Source organism: Thalassophryne amazonica, chromosome 17, assembly GCF_902500255.1.
Source record: "Thalassophryne amazonica chromosome 17, fThaAma1.1, whole genome shotgun sequence".
NCBI lineage: Eukaryota > Metazoa > Chordata > Actinopteri > Batrachoidiformes > Batrachoididae > Thalassophryne > Thalassophryne amazonica.
Genome location: NC_047119.1, coordinates 30,110,762 through 30,124,536, shown reverse-complemented (window position 1 = coordinate 30,124,536; position 13,775 = coordinate 30,110,762). Strand labels below are relative to the sequence as shown.

The 13,775-nt window shown below is 38.9% G+C and overlaps 2 protein-coding genes across 3 annotated transcripts in view; one reads left to right on the top strand and one right to left on the bottom strand.

Moving 5' to 3' along the window:
- The window catches only part of zmat5 (zinc finger, matrin-type 5), an 8,498-nt gene extending 4,990 nt beyond the window's left edge, over positions 1-3,508 (bottom strand). The window contains exons 1-2 of one of the 2 annotated variants that reach the window (XM_034192612.1): positions 3,420-3,508; positions 1,542-1,612 (exon numbers count right to left, since the gene is read on the bottom strand). The gene's annotated coding sequence lies outside the window, so the exon portion shown is untranslated. The remainder of the gene's footprint in view (positions 1-1,541; positions 1,613-3,419) is intronic. The other variant, XM_034192613.1, reaches the window with a different exon arrangement.
- Positions 3,509-3,520: 12 nt separating this feature from the next.
- LOC117529761 (cytochrome b-c1 complex subunit 9) lies at positions 3,521-5,350 on the top strand. Its single transcript, XM_034192615.1, has 2 exons — positions 3,521-3,701; positions 5,017-5,350. Exons 1-2 carry the CDS (start codon positions 3,561-3,563, stop codon positions 5,065-5,067), a joined length of 192 nt encoding a protein of 63 aa, XP_034048506.1. The 5' UTR covers positions 3,521-3,560; the 3' UTR covers positions 5,068-5,350.
- The last annotated feature ends 8,425 nt before the right edge of the window (positions 5,351-13,775 follow it).

The following is a 13,775-nucleotide window of genomic DNA, read 5'->3' as shown; positions in this document are numbered from 1 at the left end:
AGTAATCCAAATGTATGTACATGCATACATACATACATACATACATGTAATCCACATGTATTCTTTCAAAGTAATCCTACCCAACCTTGTCAACAACACATGACAGACCTAAGGCCAAAATCAAAATGCACTTTCACAGAATGTATAAATAAGTTTGTTTAAATATTGCACTGATCTAATAGACTTCAAGTGAATAAAAGGATGAGGAATAGACTAAACAAAAAGCTCAAGCTGACTCCAACCGCCTATTGACATGGAAAATCAAAGTTAACATGTACATCATCAACTGTGAATGCCACATGCATCAACATTGTGAACTTCCTTTTTTTTCCCCCATTACAAAAACATTACAGTAGAGTACAGCTGCAAATAAGGATTATTTTTGTAACTGATTATCTCACAATTACTTTCTGATTAGTCAATTATCCTTTGTTTAATTTACCACTAAATCATAACTTGTACAAAAACTATTTATTTTACAAATAAAACAATCCCAACATATAAAGGATATAAAGTTTACAAAAAATTACAAAGACAATCATGAAAAAAAAAAAAAAAAAAAAAAAAAAAACTATGGAAGAAAATTTTGTACACAGCTATGGCTCTTTCTGAGTCACAAAAATACAAGAAAGAAAATAAAATATAAACCTATTTCATTTGGCTGCAACTAATCATTTTTTTTCCCATTGTCAGTTAATCTGTTGATTACTTTAGTTGTTTGTGAAGCTTCCTGAAGTGTATTCAAGGCAACTGTACTTCTTGTTTAGCTATGGTATGGTATGGTATGATTTTATTTCTCAGGGACAGTGCACAATAATACATTGACCTAAAAAACAGGAAAGATGCATGGTGCCAGGTTATAGCAAAAATACTAATCTCCACCTGTAGTCCCTGGACAGGTTGATGTCTAACTATAAGTGACAGAGTTTGTAAGGGAAAAGAAAGTCCATTTAGCACAAAGACTATTCATACTGTAAACATATCATACCTCACCCCTCAAATATACCATTCATAAAAACTTTCAACATTTTATCAATTCAAAGACATATACAAAAGATACCACTTTGTTCACACTCACCATATATATATATATATATATATATATATATATATATATATATATATATATATATATATATATATATATATATATATATATATATATATATATATATATATACACACACACACAGTCACACTTTTCAAACATCTTCACGCTATACTCTCACGCATAGGCACATACATACATCATATATACAAATCATACTTTCAGACACCTGCACTCTGTGCTCTCATGTGCACACACTCTCATACACATACATTCATCAGTGGTGGGTGCAAACTTGCTTTGATAAAAGCCATTTCTTTGTCAGCTGTGCAAACGTTGGAAAAGTTGTACATTTCATTATGTCGTTTGGTAAGATATTCCACTGACTAGAGGCAACAACAGAAAAGGCAGATTTGGCAAAAGAGGTCCTACATTTAGCTGGTAGACATTTCACCATTCATCCCAGCGGCTTAGTCGGTCTCATGTTTCTCACCTAAACAAGACGTCCAGCTGTCTTGACTAAACTTCCGGAAGATTCTTATCTTCACCTGGGTGATTGAGAACCTACACAGAGCCATTTGTTGTGTGATTTATAAAATGTCAGGAAATGGTGAAAAATATCAATCTGTATTTCACAAAGCCTAAAATGGCATCCTCAACTGTACTGTTTTAACCACAACCCCCAAAAAATTATATTAAATTTGTTGTCAAAGAGAAATAGACAAACCAGAAAATATTCACATTTAAGAAGCTGAAATCATGAAATTTGAACATTAAAAACAAAGACCCCAAACAATTAACTGATTACCAAAATAGTTGGTGATTAATTTAATAATCAATGAATGATTACAGCTCTACACCAGAACATAACTATATCACACACTCATGCACATACGCGCACACACACAATAAAATAATAAAATAAAAATCAATATTAACTCAACGTGATGAAATGTTTTACTGCCATCTACTGGTGTTATAAAAATGTACCATGTTAAGTGACATCTTTGTATCTTGAAAGAGGACGGTGAAGGTTGTGTGAGCACCCCTGTGTGTTTGTCTGATTGTAGACATTAAAACTCAAAAAGTGATTTAAAGATTACAACGACATTTCAAAATTAGATGACCCAAAGAAGGACTAGTCTAATTTTTGTAGCGATCCATTTGCCTCAAAATATTTACTTTTATCATGCCTTTTATCATAGCAAGGAGACAACTAACACAGTTCAGGTATGAAGTAAATTCATCTCAAAGACAGATTTTGATTTGTGTGAAATAACTTTAATAACGCCAACTGACAACAAATTCCATTAGCATTTTAGTCCTTTAGGTCAAACCAGCCCCCTTCAAATGTATTCCTGATGAACTTTCGATGCAGAGGTCATTTCAAAATCTGTAACGGCATCTCTCATTCGCTGCTGTGTGGTTGAGCGGCAGCGGGTTACATTATCCTTCAATCTCGGATCAGGACGTGAAAATGTGAGACTTAATATCCACTGACATCTCATCAGAGACATTTCCAAACAATTTTACAAACATCATGAAGACAGACCACCGACTAAATCCAACGCAGGCCAGGAAAACAAAAATAACCCTTCTTTTTCTGCTTACAAGTTTATTGGTGGTTTGCAAACACTGTGCATTACGCCACCAAGTGTTTCGGTGTGGAGCATTAATGGATTCTGACATACTCATATCAAAAATAACAAGATAACGTTCACCATGCAAATAAAATCCCGAATTTCTGGGGATTCCTGGAAAACTTCCATCACTGCTCCAGTATGCCTGCACACTAAAAACTGTGAACTGGCTTCTGTTTTTTTTTTTTGTTTTGTTTTGTTTTTTTTAGTTACTGGACAATTCTACAGTAAGGGAATTACAATCAAAACCACTTTTAATCAGCTAAACTATTGCCATGTTTTGCTGTCACTGCCCTACTGTTTACGCAATCTAAACAAAATGGATAAACCCACCCACTTATCTACATTTTTGCTGCACAACCCCTATGCTGTTGCCAAAACATGGCATAGAGCTCTTTCCAAGAATCTGTTTTATGACATCACAAAGATCTAGAGATCCTGTGGGCAGATACACCTTCTAGCCTTTTTTGGTTCAACGTGCTAGTTATTTGGTTCAACAAGCGAGTTACTTCTAAAAGACACTGTCCTTAAAGACTAAAAGTGCTAAAAGACAGTTTACTTTTTTTGTGTTGTTAAGCATTTTGACCAGTAGGTGCTCTGAATAAGCTTTTGAAATTTGAATCCGTTTTAGAGGTAAAGCGTCAATGCCCCAAACTACCGCTCAAAACTTCACACGGAACACTTCGCAATCTGGCGTTGTAGCGTCACACATTAATAAAACTAAAACAAACCTGTCACTCAACGTTGACTTTGTCTCTGCTGCCGATTTAACGAAGCAAATGTTTTCGTGCCTTTTCTTATCGGCTTCCGTTCATGCGCGAGACCTTCCGCCAATAAAACCACCGTAGAAGAAGACGTAGAGCTTCGTCGTCATGGCGCTGCCTCGGACTGTGTACAACCTTCTGTTCAAGAGAACGTCGACTTTCGCTCTAACCATCGTGGTTGGAGCCATTTTCTTTGAGCGGGTATTTGACCAGTGTGGAGATGGTCTGTTTGATCACTTGAATCGCGGGGTAAGTATAGTTGTAGATGTTTTTGTGCATATTTTATAGCCTGACCTTGTAAGCAGAGGGCGAAGCTACGCTACCGTGAGCTAATGCTAAGCTAAAACAAGCTAGCTTGGTTTGTTGTTTTTCAACGCCTCAGGCGTTTATACGCTTTGCACACGAGCAGAAAAAAGCGAAATGCCGGAAAATTGACGTTCAAATTGTTTAAATGCTGTCTAAACTCATACATGAGTTAAAATCGTGCTAATGTAATTCAGCGCTTGTCAGTAGTTTGTGTATAATTTCACTTGTATCTCATAGAGACAGACATATATATATATATATATATATATATATATATATATATATATATATATATATATATATATATAGTAGAGGCTCACACAAGAAAGCCTAAAACTTATTTCCATTGTGGTCCTCGTGTGTATTCTTTACATTTAAGATTTTATGAACTTCTTATTTGAAAAGAAAATCTTCAGAGGCTACAGGGTTTTTTTTTTCTCTAGAAAAAGATGACTTGTGGTATATGATGTCATAAAACGTAACCTAAAGCAGCTTTCCCTAAACTAAGGATTACTTGATCAAATAAATAAAAAATCAAATTTTGTCAAACAATAAAATAAAAAGACAAGTCGTGTCTTGGGAGGATTTCTTTTTTATTTTTATTTTTATAAAGGTATTCACTTCACTGTACCTTTTCATGCTGTACTGTGCATTTCTACGTGACTCGTGTGAAAAATTTTGGCCGCTTTCAACTTTTTTGTGTGTGTACTTCCCACTCTCATACCTTTTTAGATACCATTTCTAGCATGCATGTGCCAGTAACAAGGTGTGAAATGACATAAAACAAAAAAGATAAATCTTTAATTAGTCTTTTAATTACTTCTAACAACTTATTTTGTATCTAGAAAACTGAAAATATAAGGGAAACACTTTAAAAAAGAACTTGCCTAGTTTTCCCATTCAGCATGGAAATGCGCTTGTACTCTTAAGCGTGCATTCCCAAATCAAAATTTGATGGTTGTTGGTTTTTTGTTTTGTTTTTAATATGTAAATTGTCACAAAAGTAGTATATGCTACTACAATATCAGAAAGCACATTTTAAGACTGTAAAATTCCAAACCACAACATGTTTCATTTCTAGTTAATATAAAAAAGATAGTTGTTACGTTTAAGACCAAAACCTGGTATTTATCCTTGATGTGTGCTTTAAATGATTGACCAGTAATCAAAATGGTCTTTGTTTCCATGGGTTAATTAAATATTTGGATCATTTCAGTATATTTATGTAACATGCCTCAGTCTGTTGTTGTTATTGCAGAAACTATGGAAACACATCAAGCACAATTACGAGCGCAAAGAAGAGGAATAGGATGCTGCCTCAGGGTGTCTCCTGCAGAAGGGAATTTGTTGTCACACTTCCATGAGCCATTCTTCCTGGACTTCACACCTGAGTCCCAGACTACATGGAATATGTGCCTGAAGTTCTCTTCAGATTATCTGCAGCAAATCCCTTGTGATCTGAAAGACTATCCAGAGCATTCTGAAGATTGAGCAGTGGTTTCTCTCAACTCATCCCTCTTGTGGTTGTTTGTAATGACTTCCATCTTCTTACAAGTTGTAAAAGGTTAAATTAAACATGTTCATGTGTCGCCTATCTGGCTGCTTGATTTATTGCTGCACAAACATTGCTTAAAGTTATCATAAGTAGAATAAGTTGTGGATTTGTTTTTGTACCAGATTGGTTGGAAAAGGGGTCATTCCATATGAAATCATCCAAAATAAGGGGAAGTCCCAGTTTTATAGTTTTAGAATTGCCTGGTTTTGATATATTTTGTAGCTCATGTTAAGAGAAGAATGGTCTTGGCGGCAGCTCAGTATCTTGTTTCATTTAGATTCTGTGGGGGTTTGATTAAGGGGGCATGTCCCCGTGAACCCTCTGTGTTCCGTTTGTGACCATGTTTACTTGGCCATAAATCAAAAACTAGAAAAGATATTAATGTGATATTTTCAGAATTTGTTTATTCTGTCTTAACGTTTATGTAAAATGTACAGTTGAAACAGGGACTGTGTTTTTAAGAATGATCCCTGTCACAAGCAAACCTATGCAAGGTGAGTCTGAAGTCAACATTAAGGAAAAATTCCATTCATATGATTAATAACCACCTTTGCATGAACTTAATCCATGCATGGGCATAGCTTATGAAAATTCAGTAAGGTATATCTTATATTCCAATTCTAAGGTGGAACTATGCCAGTTACTGTGCTTTGTTTATTCAGTGATACATTGTTTATAATGTAGCAATGTATGTGTATACATGCTGGATGGATTTCAGAAGGGCTATAGTATAGACTGTCATATGAGGTCTGTTAGAAAAGTAACGGACCTTTTTATTTTTTGCAAAAACTATATGGATTTGAATCGTGTGTTTGCATCAGCCAAGCTTGAACCTTTGTGCGCATGCGTGAGTTGTTTCACGCCTGTCGGTTGCGTCATTCGCCTGTGAGCACGCCTTGTGGAAGGAGTGGTCCAGCCTCCTCGTCGGATTTTCATTGTCTGGAAATTGGCTGATTGTCGCTTTGCTTCATCAAAATTTTTTAAGAAAGTGTGAGAGACAGCCAAGTGGAGACCATTTGGAAAATTCAGATGGCTTTCGGTGAAGATCTGATGGGGATCACAGAGATTAAGGACAATTACAACTGGATTAAAGACGGCCCACAGTGGTGGATGGCGCACCGAGCGGCGATTGACAGGCTCAAACGACCAGATCATTTCGAAAGTGAACGCTTTGTTGATCCGGGAAGTCGTCTGACTACCAGAGAAATGGCAAGACAGCTGGACATAGCACTTTTTCAGCACATTCCACTGTTACAAGAGTTTTTTTGTCATGAAAAGATGTGCGGAGGGATTCGCACATCGGGAAGGAGGCGCAGGGCACAGAACAAAAAGCAACGCCGTGATGAAGCCTCACAGGACATGTGGCATGTCCAGCCTGTCCACAATTTCTCGGATAGTCACATGACTGAAAAGCCACCGAAAGCCGTCTAAATTTTCCGAATGGTGCAAGAGCTGGGCATGTTAGGGCTTGTCCTGTGAGACCAACACGGAGGTGCTTTTGTCCCGCGGCATGAGTGGCTCTGTGGCGAATTTCTCCGCTCCTCTTTCTCTTTTGGAAACCATTCGTAAGATTCAGACGGCTTTCGGTGGTTTTTCAGTCGAGTGAGTATCCGAGAAATTGTTTAACAGCTGGGCATGTTCAAACTTGTCCTGTGAGACTTCCAACACGGAGGTGTTGTTTGTCCTGCGCCATGAGCAGCTGCATCGCGACACGCGAATCCGTCTGCACATCTTTCATTACAAAATCTCCTTTAACGGTGGAATGTGCTGATCCCGACCTCTTCTGAAACTTCTCTGCTAGTCACACGACGTCCTGCATCAACAGAGCCTTAAATTTGGAAGTGATCTGCTCGTTCCAGCCTGTCGATGGCCACTCGGGGCGCGGTGCGCCCTCCGCTGCTGTGGGTCATTTTTAATCCAGTTTTAATGGTCCTTAATCCGTGTGATACCGATAGAATCTTCACCAAAAGCCATCTGAATCTTCCAAATGGTTTCCATCTGGCTGTCTGGTAGAGTTTCTGAAAAAATTTTCATGGAACAAACCGGCAGTCGCGACGCCATTCCTAAACAATAATCCGATGAGGGGGGTGGACCAGTGCTCACTCAAAGCCTGCCCACAGGCGAATGACGCAACCGACAGGCGTGAAAAAACTCACGCATGCGCACAAAGGTTCAAGCTTGTCTGATGCAAGCGCACATGATTCAAATCCATATATACTCAACAAAAATATAAATGCAACACTTTTGGTTTTGCTCCCATTTTGTATGAGATGAACTCAAAGATCTAAAACTTTTTCCACATACACAATATCACCATTTCCCTCAAATATTGTTCACAAACCAGTCTAAATCTGTGATAGTGAGCACTTCTCCTTTGCTGAGATAATCCATCCCACCTCAGAGGTGTGCCATATCAAGATGCTGATTAGACACCATGATTAGTGCACAGGTGTGCCTTAGACTGCCCACAATAAAAGGCCACTCTGAAAGGTGCAGTTTTATCACACAGCACAATGCCACAGATGTCGCAAGATTTGAGGGAGCGTGCAGTTGGCATGCTGACAGCAGGAATGTCAATCAGAGCTGTTGCTCGTGTATTGAATGTTCATGTCTCTACCATAAGCCGTCTCCAAAGTCGTTTCAGAGAATTTGGCAGTACATCCAACCAGCCTCACAACCGCAGACCACGTGTAACCACACCAGCCCAGGACCTCCACATCCAGCATGTTCACCTCCAAGATCGTCTGAGACCAGCCACTCGGACAGCTGCTGAAACAATCAGTTTGCATAACCAAAGAATTTCTGCACAAACTGTCAGAAACGTCTCAGGGAAGCTCATCTGCATGCTCGTCGTCCTCATCGGGGTCTCGACCTGACTCCAGTTCGTCGTCGTAACCGACCTGAGTGGGCAAATGCTCACATTCGCTGGCGTTTGGCACGTTGGAGAGGTGTTCTCTTCACAGATGATGCGAAGGAGATGTGTTGCACTGCATGAGGCAAATGGTGGTCACACCAGATACTGACTGGTAACCCCCCCCAATAAAACAAAACTGCACCTTTCAGAGTGGCCTTTTATTGTGGGCTGTCTAAGGCACACCTGTGCACTAATCATGGTGTCTAATCAGCATCTTGGTATGGCACACCTGTGAGGTGGGATGGATTATCTCAGCAAAGGAGAAGTGCTCACTATCACAGATTTCAACTGGTTTGTGAACAATATTTGAGGGAAATGGTGATATTGTGTATGTAGAAAAAGTTTTAGATCTTTGAGTTCATCTCATACAAAATGGGAGCAAAACCAAAAGTGTTGCGTTTATATTTTTGTTGAGTATAGTTTTTGAAAAAAATAAAAAGGTCGGATAGTTTTCTCACAGACCTCGTATTTCCTGTACATTTTGATTAAGCTGAAAACTTAAGATTACCAATAAAGAGGGCACTTGTTTTCCCATCAGGCCTCTTTGTTAGATGTTGGTACCGCATTTAATTTGAAGTTCCAATGAAGACCTTTCATTTGAGACCAACAAAACAAAAATCAAAAGATGCCCAATAGGGTGGTTCAAAAAAATAAAAGTTGGAAATTCATTACTCTCACTCCTTCATTTTATGATGCTTTGGGAAAAAAGAAAGCCTGCCAAATATTTTTGTCATACATTAATATTTAGAGGTAGCACATCATAGCTGAAGGTTGTAAATATATCAGTTATCGCTGCCCCAGTGCCCGTGCAATAGGTTATCCATTATCCAGTATCTAATCACATCACTTATAAAGAGGATAGAAGTTAACCACCTGAGTGTAACTAAAGTATAATTTTATATTCAATTTAAAACTATACCTGGGTTTAAATATTTCTCACAAACAACATACTTTCAAAAATGTTATTTTAGGCTACAAGCTGAAAATTTTGCTTCAATTCACAGCTTCTTTTCTTTCAGATCTTTGGTGATGGTGAATCTAACATGAGATAAATGTAAAAAGAGACACTTGCTGACTTAACATGCTTAACCATTAACTAGAAACTTCAGTAAAACACGTCAGCTACTAGAAGTAGAACATTTGTATACCTTATTGGTTCCACCGACTGAAATAAAGGGAAACAAATTGCCCTCAAATGGGCAAATACTCAAGGTATTTTTCTTCAAACACACTGATTTGAAGAAAACTGTCCATGATGCTGCTGTGACCTCTATAGACATGGCAATTCCTTTTTGGGAGAGAGCTAGAATCCCACTGAGGGCAAAGCAGCATCTGATCATAAAGTTAGAAAAGGTGTTCGGAAAATTGAAAAAGACCAAGAATCGCAATACAGACAAGCATAAGAAAGATGAAACTGTTTTGTGAATCTTTGGAGGACTTGTTTGACATGGCACATCAGGATGTCCTAACTGATAGTTTGAAGATGACAGACAGTTCCTACTTGCTCAGCGAGAGAAAGGTAGAAGGGGATGCATGGCAGGCATAGATAAAATACAAACTGCCAAAGAACAAAGAGCAGAAAAAAGGAAATCTGCAGAAGCAAAATACAAAGAGAAACTGGAGGAGCCTGGACCATCTAATGTCTCACTACCTGACACTGTCTCCAGCCAGAGTGAAGAGAACACAAAGTCCAGATGAAGAATTTGTTATGCCAGTGCCACAAAAAGCCAGTAAAATTAAAGCTGTTGTAACACCAGGACTTGCAGCAGCATTGATAGGACCAAAACAACAGACAGAAGTGCCACCTATATTCTGACTGAAACGGCAGCAAGTCTTGGTCATGATGCAAGCAACTTAAATATCATTATCATGTAAAGGATGTTCTCTTATGTTACAACAGCTGTATAATTGGTTCTTGTGCTGATTCATACCTTTTTGAATATTAAGTACTGCAAGGCATAAAGAATATTATTGTTTGGAGCTAGATCAGAATATATGTGGAAATATATAAAGCGTAGACTTATTTAAATTTATCAATAATGAAACAGTATTTCATCAATAAAATGAAAATGCAATGTTTGATTGTTACAAACTCTTCGCTACCCCAGTATGTAGGTATTGTAGGAGCATGATACATGTACGAGAAGAACTGCATCTCACAATTCATGTTTTAGTGTTAACTATTTTATGGGATATGAAAAGATTTGATTTTCCAATGTATTGCCATAATTTCTGTCCTGACATATCAATATTAAACTGACAGAAATAATTTGGAAATATCTGGAAATGACCATACTATATGACAGTTATTGCCAGCAAAATCTTTAAGGGCTGTGTGCTACCAGTAAAAATTATTAGAGTTTTATGAAATTGTACATGATGTGTTTTTATGTTAGGTACAACAAATTTAGAGGGTGAGACTTGAAGTTTTTTGAAAAAAAAATTTTTGACCATTTTTATGGACCACCCTAATGCCCAAAAGGGGGGCGCCAAAGAAACATATTTGGTAAAAATAGCCAGAAAAGGGTTAATTTTGGGAAAAATCTAAAGACATTGTGGTGGTGTTCTTTGCATCTCAAGGAAGCCTAACATTAGTACTACCAACATGCCAAAGAGCATTTTTCACATGACGAGGCAAATAAGGATAAATGCACATCAAAGTCCATTTTTTGATAATTAATTGCATGGCCCCCAGCGGGTTAATTTCTTCAACTGTACATTTTACATAAACTTTAAGACAATAAACAAATTCTGAAAATATCAAGTTAATATATTTTCTAGTTTTTGATTTATGGCCAAGTAAACATGGTCACAAACCGAACACAGAGGGTTCATGGGGACATGCCCCCTTAATCAAACCCCCACAGAATCTAAACGAAACAAGATATTGAGCTGCCGCTAAGACCATTCTAATTTTCTCAACACTGGCTACAAAATATATCAAAACCAGGCAATTCTAAAACCATAAAACTGGGACCTTTGGTGATTTCATATGGAATGACCCAAAGCTCATGGATTATTTCTTCTGTCACTGCTTAGTTTGTCTGTAAAGAGATTTGGTTGTACACACAGCTTTTGTACACATTTGAGAGAACTGCTGCACTTAATCCATTGGTGGCCACTGCAGACAGCTGTGCTAGAATAACCTGAAGCACTACTACTGAACTACTTAGAGTGCTTCTTGGGGCCTACATTCCTACAATAACTTTCTATTAAACACTGATCATTAATCACTATCCTACCTCTATTTGACACTAGGTTAGCGTCTGTCCCCATAACTAATATAGATATATTCCATCTACATAGGTGTATCATTCTATGAAAGATGTTTACATTGAAGGGACAAATGCATTACAGTATATTGCTCAAGAAAGCATATGTAAATTATCTTGGGAGACAACACTCCATACCAGTTAGTGCAGTGTTAAAGATGCTTGTGAAAATAGTTTTGAAAGCTACAGCATAAATTGAGTGGAGCAAAGACATACGGCAGAAGTCACAGTGATTAAACTTTAAGACTTGATTTTTCTGATTGCTAAGGTGATTTACACGCAATGCTTTTTATGTACATACAGGTGCATCTCATTGGTATTTGATAAAATGAAACTTAAATGCTAGATATCAACTAAAATGTTTGAAGCAATTTGAATTTTGATAATTGTGGCCTGCAACAAAAACAAAATGCGTATCAGAATATTTCACAAGATTTAATTTTTTTAAAGGGGATATATAGTTGTTAAACCTCTTAAAAGTATTTATTTCTGTACTTACTACATGGTTGGCATGTTGTGTGGGCCGCCAGAAGAGGAGGTACTGCTGGCCCACCACCAGAGGGCGCCCTGCCTGAAGTGCGGGCTTCAGGCACGAGAGGGCGCTGCCGCCTCACAGGAACAGCCGAGGTGACAGCTGTCACTCATCAACTATGACAGCTGTCACCGATCATCTGCACTTCACCCCAGATAAAAGCAGGATGACACCTCCACCACGTCGCCGAGATATCGTTCTTCTAAGGAGGTAATATTCTCAGTCATAAACTAAACTGTATCTTAGTCTGAACTCTTTTTGCAGCCTCTTTCCTGTGGAGCCTTGTCCGCTGATTGGTGGTTTGTGAGAGTGCCGACGTCTTCGCCTCTCACTCTTTCCAGATAAGTGCTGAAACAGGAGCTGCACGAGTGTGTGATTTGAGGTGGAATTCCCACCGTTGTTGTTACTGGGTGTACACACACCCACACTTGACTGACTTTGCTCTTCGCCAGCAGTACCAGATCCGACACGCGGAGACGGTGGCCACCCGAGGGACTCGGGACCTGGCGGCTCCAGTATCCTTCGGGTTCGGTGGCGGAGGAAATCGTGTGGTTCCGGTTCTTCTTTAGACGGACGTCTCCTATCGTCGAGCCTATCCACACGACACCCTTATCCATTGACTTTGTGTCATTCTATAATCTGCTGTGTATGGTTGTGGCATTCACAACAGTAAAGTTCAAATTTGACTCCTTCTATTGTCCGTTCATTTGCGCCCCCTGTTGTGGGTCCGTGTCACTACACTTTCACAACATGGCACTCCTTTTGAATCAATTACTGTGGCATGGCATGGAAGACCAGGTTGCTTCCATAGTGGCCTTCAGCTCATCTGTGTTCAGGCTGGTGTTTCTCACCTTCCTTTTAACAATACTAATCAGTAGTAGCGACTGGCGGTGTGTACAAAGGGAAGGGACTTGATGCGAGCTTATGACCCACACTTACTGGGATTCCTCATTTATGGGAAATAATTGCAACCCCCAATTCCCATCACGAGTAGGGTTCATCGGGTTACCCGCGCTTCTTGGCGAAGGGTGGGCACACACAGATCTGATCAGTGTGGTGTTCATGCAGCCCCGGACATCTAAGGGCATCACAGACATGTTTATGCTCTATCTTGTGTGGCTGAACGCTACTTGTACCTCTAAGAAGTTGATTCAGACCGCACGGGGCTGAGTAAATAGATAGCATGCTAGAGAATTGATCGTTAATGGAATTAACCAGACTAATCGCTCTACCAACTAAGAACGGCCATGCACTACCACCCACAGAATTAATTATGAGGTTCAGGTCAGGTAACTTGGCTAGCCACTAGTCCAAGTACAATAGCACCATGGTAAACAAAGCAGTTACTAGTAGTTTTACCACTGTGGGCAGGAGCTTATTAAGTTCTGCTGGAAAAGGAAATCGCCATCTCCATGAAGCTTGGCAGCACACGGCAGGATGAAGTGCTCTAAAATGTCCTGGTAGATTGTGTTGACTTTGGTGTTGATGAAACAGTGGACCAACACCAACAGATGTCATGGTACCTAAAATCATCACTGACTGCAGAAACACATTGGCCTTCAAGCAATTTGGATTGTGTGCATCTCCACTCTTCCTCCAGACAGTAGGACATAATTGATTTCCAAATGAAATGCAGAATTTACTTTCATCTGAAAAGAGGAGTTTGGACCGCGGAGCAATGGTCCAGTTTGTTCTTTAGTCCATGTAAGATGGTTATGATATTATCTCTTGTTTAGCAGTGGTT

Coding starts and splice junctions, on each gene's coding strand:
- LOC117529761 (XM_034192615.1), top strand. CDS start 3,561: ATGGCGCTGCCTCGGACTGTGTACAACCTTCTGTTCAAGAGAACGTCG. Junction 3,702..5,016: donor TTGATCACTTGAATCGCGGG/GTAAGTATAGTT, acceptor TTGTTATTGCAG/AAACTATGGAAACACATCAA.